We start from the raw sequence: 8,783 nt of genomic DNA on the forward strand, positions 1-8,783 counted from the left end.
TCACCACAACATCAGTGTAAACTGCTGGATCCTGCCTAGTAGCCTAAGCAAAGCTAATGAATGAAGTCCCTGGAGTGTTTTCAGGTGAATGGGAAACAGAAGGCTGCTACTTGGGAAAGACAGGGGGGTTAAAGCTGGGTTCGGTTTTGATTTTACTTTAATGTTATCCAAAGGCAACTAAGTTGCAGATCAAGTTCTTTTTTTAAAAAATAGCCAAGACTTTTTTCCTTCTCATTGTCACCTTTCTTACAAATCAGCTTTAATCCTTTCCCTCCATAATTCTTACCACTTTGGCCCACCTCTTAGGAATTTCAGAAATGACTCAAAATCAGTACAGTAGAGGAAAAAATATTTATTTTCTAAAGTCATTACCTTGACAGGCAAAACAAAGCATTTTCTCAATTTCATTCAGAAATACATTTTTAAAAAACACATAGACCAATATGGCCTGCCCAGACATATTTAACATGGTAAATATAAGGAATAAATTGTTTGAATATAAATATCTATAAAAAAATAAGTACATCAAAATTTAATCCAATCTCTTCCATTTGCCAGTTACATAAAGAAAAATAATTTTACTGCTTTAAAGCACAACCAACGTTTACTCTTCAATGTCTTTCATAAACAACCCTATACCATTGCGTTTCCAAAAATCAAGGTAAGGGAATCTTCTGATTCAATGATCTTTTTTCTTATGGATCGGAGCTAGTAGATTACCATGAAAATGTTATATCTACCACTGACACATTAGACAAGACTTCTATGAGGCTAGGATTTAGGATGGAGGTATCAGGGGAGGGGGTAACAGGAGAGGAGGGGGAAGAGTTTGGGAGGCAATAATTAAAGGTGGGAAAATATCTGTGCGAGAGTGCAATACAGGTGAGGTAGACTCATATTTATGAAACACATCCTGATTTATAGTAGCAACAGTTTCAGTTTTGCATTTTGTGAATTAAAAAATAAAGATTTTGGAGTTGTTTTTTTTAAACTCGAGTACGTTTTCAATTTGTGCATTCCTTAGGAACTCTCTTCCTGGACTATGCAGTTTCTCCCTGAACTGTGCCGGGCGCCTGAGTGAGACACAAACACTTCCTTCCTACCCTCTTCAGGAACCCCACCGGCAAGTGGAGTCTCCTCTCCTCCCTGTGGAGGAAGCCACCATAATTTACAAGTCATCATGTCTCTCTGTTTTCTCAGAATGGTCCATTGTCACTCCAAAGGAGGACAGACAAAAGCAGTTACCACTGATGGAAGCCAATGAAGATGGGTCGGGGGCCTCCTTAACCATTTTTGGAATGTTTAGAAGGAGGACGCTGATCCGTGGCCAGGCTGGAGCAAAAAATGCTCAAAGTAGGAAAGATGCTTTTGCTGTGATGCAGGCCAGTGTGGAGAGAGAGCGGTCAGCCAGCCGCGCAGCACGCTGTCTCTGGAGGAGAAGGCTTCAGACGGACGGCTGTAATCAGTGTGTTCGGTTGTGGGTCACTTTCTTCTCTCTGGAGAGCTTGGCTTTCAGCTTCGCGATACGGAAAGAAGTTTTGATGCTGTTGCTGATAGCCTCCAACCTATTAAGACAAGAGAAAACAAATGTGATTAAAAAAAATCATTCCTGGGCAAAAGAAATATCTGAAATTAGAGTCTGGCACAAACAAATTTAATTCTGGTTTCTGAACTTTCACCCCAGGTGCAAATAAAGCCTGTCTTGGTGCCTAAAATGGGGAAGGGGTGCAGAGAGAGAGAAAGATTAATGTGCTCATATCTAAAGGTAATTGGGCATTCAATACAATTTCAAAGTACAATTTTAAGGTAAACTACAGGTATGCTCTTTTCTTTTTTTCTTTTTTTTGTATCCCCATCCCACCCTTAGTGGGAAAAAAAGTTTTAAAAGGTGTACACTACACGTAGGCCCAAAGCAAATGTTGACAATTAAACTTTTTTTTGAAGGTTTAATATTTTTGTTGTTGTTTGTTTGTTTGTTTGTTTGTTTTGACAGGAGAAAGAAAGAGGGACGAGTTGCATAATATAATAGTTTATATAACAGAAACTGATAAAAAGTAATTTCCAGGTCAGTTCAGAAACTGTGGTTTATGTAATCCTGGGATCTAGGGAGCATGAGTGGCCTGAGGTCATAACATAACTACGGAAACTGCACTGGCAAGTCTGGAGCCACAGACAGCCGAGGGTGTCCCATGCCTCGTAGTAAACAACCCAGAAGCAGTTCATGATGGCCAGGCCTGTGCACAGAACACTTGGGTCATAGAACGTCTTGCCACTGGGTTTCTAGGAAAAGTTTCCACAGGCCATGAGAGGGAAGTGGAGGACATGTGACAGATCTGAAAGCAAGTTTCTTCCCTCCAGGTTGTGAATTCCACAATGTTTAGGGTTTGAAAGGGTCATCACCGTGGAGCTGCTCAAGGCAAGCCTATAGGGTTGCCTAACCCAGGTTCCTGTCTCCCACGGCTCATGCCTAACGAGAAAACAAGCGAGCTTTTGGGAATGGTGTTGGCTCTCCACCAAATGTGTTCCTTTATTAAAAATAAATAAATAAATCCTAAAAACGGCATGTTCTAACTCTCACCAACCTTACCTAATAACTTTATTTTCCCTTTGGCCATTTGAGTAACTGCTGCTGTTTGAAGAACTTGATCATACATGACACTTTGATTTAAAAAGAGTGAGAGAGAGAGAGAGAGAGACCTCTCCCTGAAATTATTTTTAGGTTCTCAGGAAAAGTAGTCAGTCTATTGACTCAGAGAGGCAAAGACTGGGTATGACCAAATGACAAAGGTGTCTGGAGATATACTTTGTTTGGAAAAATCAACCTTTAGACTGACGGGCATGTGCTAAAGATCACCAAAGTCTGCAGCGACCTGCTTTCAACTCCTTCAAAAAAAGATTTGAGAGGGATTCCTTTGCTCTTTTTAATCTATAGACTATGAAGAGCCCCTTTGCTATTGTTTCCTGAGCCTTTCTCCAGTCAAGCTAAGAGTGGCTAGGGGAGCAGTCCATTAGCATTGGTGATGGAACTAGTGGTTCTTAGGAGCCTCTTACCTTCTCATTTTTCTTCCTTCCACCAGCTGCTGATGAATACACTTCTTTCCAAGCTTGGAACAGTCCTTTCCTTTCTTGTAATTAGCCCAGCCTTTCTCCATAGTGTCTTGGTTACTGTAAAAATACACGCAGGGGAAAACATTTCAGCAATGGTACCTTCAGCTGTTCACAATGTCTCTGTTAATCTCTTTTTCTTAAAAATACTTATTAAAGTATAGTTGCCATTCAGTATTATATTAGTTTCTGGTGTACAACATAGTAATTTGACATTTATAGACTTTGAGATGTGATCACCACCATAAGTCTAGTACCCATCTGTCACTGTGCAAAGTTATTACGGTATTATTGGCATTTTTTTCTGTCCTGTGCACTACCTCCCCATGGCTTACTTATTTTACTACTGGAAGTTTGTGCTTCTTATTTGCAGCATTATAATAGGAAGGAGGTCAGGAGAACATAAAACTGTTTGAAAGCAAAGGTATTTCAATTCACCTGAGTTCTTTTCCTGGTTGGCAAAAATTCCAGCACTTCTTGTCTTTTTGGCTGGCACACTGGCATCTGTCCCTCTGGTCTGTTGCTTTTGTAGGAAATAAATCCTTTAAGGATCGCTTGGTCCTAGGAGGGTTTCCAAGTCCATATGGAACAATTTTCCTATTATCAAAAGAGAAACAAAAAATATTAGCATGATTCATAGTCTTCAAAACGCTGCATTCTATGGGGTAAACTCGTCCCATTGGAACACACGGAGCTCACCACATGCTGTTTGGTAGCAAAACTTGGGAGCATGAGGTGTGACAAGTTAGGATCACACGTCTGTCAGGGGCCCTGAGTGTATGTATATACCCAACCAGGAGAAACCAGTTTTTCTAATTCAATTCAATTCCATTTCTTAACAAAGTTCAATTACTTCTCGACACAAGCAGCATTGTTTTTTGGTCCAAAATTATGACATCTCTGTTTTAGTATCTGTTTCATATTTCCTTTCTTTTATAACATTCCATTTAGAAATAGATACTGGGGGAAGGGGTATAGGGACTTGAAAACCATGACTCACAAGACTTGGAATACCTATGTTCTATAAGGCTAGAAGTGCCCTCTGAGGGGGCGGGAGATTGCCCAGGTTGGCACGTCTGAATTTGCTGATATGACCATAGAAGGACTCCTTGCCAGAATGCTCTCCAGTAATTTCCAATGTGCTTGTTTTGATTCTTGCTTAAGAAATAAAGTCCTCCCCTTGGAAGAATTATCCGCCTCACTAAGTATTAAGCTTGTGGAGGTTTGTTTAATGTGATTTGATTTTGGTCATCCCTTACTCTACTGGGGCCCTCCAGGCACCATAAATGTGGTTTTGTTTATGACTGCTTCTTATGGGTGAACTACTTTTCAGGGGGCAAGGGCAGAAAGTGCCTTCTTCACTCTGGAAGCAAAAGAGATATCTATGGATCATGTTTCTGTTACTGTCTTGAAATGGGCTTTTCTAACAGCAAAGTACAGAGGAGTTAGGACTCCCGAGTTCTCAGTCTAGCACTGCCATGAACTCTCTCCTGCACAAGTGGCTTCAATGTTTGGGGTCTCCATTTTTGTATGCATAAAGTGGAGGGATTGGGTTATGAATCTCTTTGATCTCTCTGCCTCTTAAGTCTTTACCCTCCCATGAGAAGCCATATGACCTCAGCAACTTATTCCCTGAACCCCAGCAGATCCCACTGAGAGAGCATTCTCCTGTCCCCACACTTGAAGTCTCTCCTCAGAATGTGTGGCAGCCTCCTGCTTGCTGTCAGCTCTTTCACAGTCTTCCTGCCATGAATAGCCTGAGCCACAGGCCTCAGAAGACCCTCCCTTCTGCTGCTAAGAACCAAGCTGCCTTGTTCTTTTCAGGAATGGAGGGGCCCTGCCCCCTCCCCAGGGGTCACTTCCATGTTGGCAGAAAAGCAAACTGCATGCTTCCCAGAAAAGTAACTGGGCTCCCCTCTCTGGCTAAGGCAGAGCAATGGAATGACTAGGGTTGCAATGCCCTCTAGAGACTCACCCGGGAGTGTTGATCCAGATGATGTCGAGGTGGCAGAAGTAGACACACTCTTTATCCAGCAGGGACGAGCAGGAGCAGCGCTTGGAGCGGCGGGGTGCACTGGGAGAGGGCTCCTCTCTTCCGCTGTCCGCCCCCGTGCTGAGCTCAGCGCCCAAGACGGCTGGGGAGAGAAAGAGCAGGTCAGTGGGGAGTGTCCCATCAGAGGCCAGGGGTGCGCTGCATCACAGATGGATGCCAGGACGAGCAGAGCAGAGCAGATGAAGCCTACAGCCTGCCCTCAGCAGGGAACACAGAGGGAAAGGGCTCTTCATTTATTCCATCCTTACCATGACTTCACCTTTACCCCACTGCCTTATCGACCTTTGGAGAGATTGCACAAGTGCAGAAGAAACAACCACCTGGAAAGGGAGTTACCAGCCCCTTCGAAGCAACCTTCAAGGAAATGTGTGCAAATGCTGCCTGTTAGAATCTGGGTTGGCTCCTGCCTGACACTTAGTAGGACAGACAGCACAACCTGCAGTGGCTTAAAATTGATGACAAAAAGGCTAGAACTGAATAAATCCCCTGCCTGTTCCTAGGTTTGGAGCCTCTGTCCCATGCAGAATGACCGTCTGGTTAGGGGCGTACCCACCACTTCACATGTGTGTAGGGCAGAGAGTGGTCCAGGTGATATATACCCTTTGAAATTAGGTGGAGGTCAAGAACTTTGGGGGATGATTGGAGGGAAAGAAGAGAAATCCGCTCTTCATATTCATTCCAGGCGGTCACCTCCACAGAAACCACTGACCTAAGGCGAAGCTGAGCAGCGGCTCGGGGGACCTAGCCAAGGCTCTGGGGATGTTGACTTCAGAGTCCCCAGGGCAGCGGGCATGTGTGGGATCACCGCCTCCCGCTCCCGCTGCAGCACCGGCTCTTCTTCCTGATGAGTTAGCCATGCAGCTTATCTGCCCAATTTTGTACATTTCACATGATCAGACACATTCCAGGATTTTCATTCCCTTGACATCCTTTTTCTTTAGTCAGGGTCATGAAAAGACAAAACAAGTGCACTGACCCTAGAAGGGGGACTGGACAGATGCACACGTCCTTTCTAAATCTGTAAGCAGCCAAGACTTATCCCAGCTCCCCTCCCAGGACAGGTGAACAAAACTGAAGATAGAGCTCACACTGTTCTGGGTGCCAAAAATCTGCCAAAAGAAACCTACAGTCAATAATGACAAATTTTAAAGAAAACATCTGCTTCGCCCTGAAACCGCCTGGGGGGGTTATTCAACAGACTGTTCTGCAGGTGATCTTACTGCTCAAATATTGCTTGAATGGCTTGAATAAAATTCCTTGGCTTCAAGCTGAAAGGTTTAAATATTTTGCAGATTAACACACTAATAAAACAGCATTTGAATAAGATATCCGTTCCTATGCGTCCTATTACCTGTATGAACACATACATTGCAAATATACATTTGGCTAAATTATAGCTTGTCTTTACGTTTCTTGAATTCATTGTTAAAAGCCAATTAAGCACACTGTGCAATAACAATAATGTCATTTTAATGCTCCAGGAGCAATTGTGTTCAATAGTGGATTTTTTTTTCCCCACTAGAAAATTTAAGTAGCTTTGAGTAGTAATTTCCAGAGACTTGATATCTGAGCTACAGAAATAAAAAGAAGGGGGGAAACAGAAGCAAGGAAAGCATAAGGCGAACAAGAAGACATTCACATTCAGAGATTTACAAGCCAAAGCGCCTACCTGTTCCTGCAGTTCCTTGGAAAGCCACAAACAGCAGAGAGAAAATCACGGGGAAGTAATCCATTCTGAAAACAATCAGAATTCCCTGCAAACTAAGCCCAGAGTAGAAACGAAGAGACGCCGCTTCAGTTCTCCTAAAGCGCTTCTGGCTGTTCTGCTCTCAGAGCGATCCGATGCGGCAGCCCAGGAGCTCCTCAGCGGGGAGGAAAGAAGTTTCTGCCGGGAGAGAGGCAGTGGGAGCGGTCTGAGGACGCGCGCAGCCGGTGGCGTCGGGGACAGCAGCGGAGACCAGGGACCCTCGCAGCGCTCGCCCCAGCAGATGCAGGAGCGCGTCTGACTTGGACGGCTCTCCGCCGGCTTTTTATATTGAACCCCTATAGAGTGGGGGTAAACAGCTCTGACTTTATTCCAGCCCCAGACAATGTTATTGTGTTATTAGTCACCAACAGGCAACGTGCAGCCGGAGATAAGGCCGGGCTCTAGAGGAAATCACTGCTGACTTCAGAGGCAGACGCCCGCCGTCTGACAATCCAGGGGCAGGGCTAAGAACAAGAAAATACCCATTGGAGACCTTTGGTAAACCTGCCCGTGCAGCGCTGGAGTCCGCTTCCCCTTTGCAAGCTGCCAGCCCCGGAGTTCAAGAATCACAAGAGGGACTCCAGAAAAGTCATACCATTGGTATGAAAAGTATGAGTACGTTTAAATAGATGGTATTGTGTGCGGGGAATTTTTTTTAAATTGTTGTTCGCTTCATTTTCCTTTTATGTCCCTCCGATTGCTTAGTGTTGATCAAACAAGGGAGCGCTCTCCCTGGTCACTTCCCCCCACTGGGGGACAAATTATTTAGGAGGATCCAACTTTTTTCTTTTTCTTCGAGCCCCTCCCCTAAGTCCTTTTTGCTGAAATTCTTTGCGTCCACGGAGAAAGAGGTAATCGCAAAGAAAAGAAGTTTTTTTTTAAAAAAATAGAGCCCTTTCAGGTCATACCCAATTCTTTCAGTGTTAGTGGTGAGGAGCACACCCCCCCCCCCCCCCCCCCCCAGGTTTTCCCGTGCCCACCTTTCTCTCCTGCGGGAACACCCTGTTCAGCAACACGAATTTTAAGAAATAGCAGAAGAGGAACGCCAGGGGGAGACGAAGAGCAAAGGGCTGATGTTTTATGGAGATAGAAAATAAAAGCCTTGGTTTCCAAATAACATAAGGGAAGGCCACTTGAGGTGGGAGCTGTGGCAGGGCAAGGAATGGCGCCTCCCGTAGGAAAGGGGTGCCCCTCAGAACATGCCGTTTACCCCCTGCATAGGGACACCTTTCCTGGGCTTTTCCTTTGCCTTCTTCACTTAGGGCAAAGGGGTGTTCTTGTACAAAGCTCGGTGGTGTTGGGAAGGAGAAATGGGATGCTGAACAAAGGGATCAGATAATGCCTCATGTTTAGTAATGCATTTACATTATCAAAGCAATTTCCTGCCTGTTTAACCTTAAAATACACACCCCACCCCCACACCCCCACCAGGTAACCACAGTGCACTGCGAAGGCCAATGGGATGAACTCAGAGCATCTTCTCTGCACAGGAAAGGATGAGTCTACATCCAGCACTTAGGGACTCCATCAGATAGATGCTTCCTCCATGTCCTCATCCTTTTCACTCCAATGTCCTCACCTGTGGAGGGGCAAGTGGGGAGGATTCAAATGTGGACCCATTCCCAATACTGTACTCACGAGGAACCCAAGAATGGTTTCCTCCTTCTCCCTGCCTGCTCTTCGCCTCTAGAATCAAAAGGACAGATCTTATCCCAACACCGAAGCTGTGGACCTGAGCACACTGGGGTCCCCTGGACCCCCCTGGGAGCCACCACAGTTGGGGAGAGAGTAACAGTATCAGCGTCAGTTCCATAATAAGATCGGTCCGCTAAAAGAGCCACCCAGCAAGAGCTGGAGCTGGGGGAGAGGCGTGGACAC

The 8,783-nt window shown here is 45.0% G+C and overlaps 1 protein-coding gene across 2 annotated transcripts; it reads right to left on the reverse strand.

Moving 5' to 3' along the window:
- Positions 1-337: 337 nt before the first annotated feature.
- Positions 338-7,402, reverse strand: EDN1 (endothelin 1). Of its 2 annotated transcripts, XM_036351909.1 has the most exons (5): positions 6,828-7,332; positions 5,081-5,240; positions 3,544-3,702; positions 3,052-3,165; positions 338-1,565 (listed from the first exon to the last, which is right to left on the reverse strand). In XM_036351909.1, exons 1-5 carry the CDS (start codon positions 6,889-6,891, stop codon positions 1,463-1,465), a joined length of 600 nt encoding a protein of 199 aa, XP_036207802.1. In that variant the 5' UTR covers positions 6,892-7,332; the 3' UTR covers positions 338-1,462. The 2 variants fall into 2 exon arrangements, with proteins under 2 accessions (XP_036207802.1, XP_036207803.1); XM_036351910.1 differs by lacking the exon at positions 3,052-3,165 and having other exon boundaries at positions 6,828-7,402.
- Positions 7,403-8,783: the final 1,381 nt, after the last annotated feature.

Source organism: Myotis myotis, unplaced genomic scaffold, assembly GCF_014108235.1.
Source record: "Myotis myotis isolate mMyoMyo1 unplaced genomic scaffold, mMyoMyo1.p scaffold_m19_p_2, whole genome shotgun sequence".
NCBI classification, from domain to species: domain Eukaryota; kingdom Metazoa; phylum Chordata; class Mammalia; order Chiroptera; family Vespertilionidae; genus Myotis; species Myotis myotis.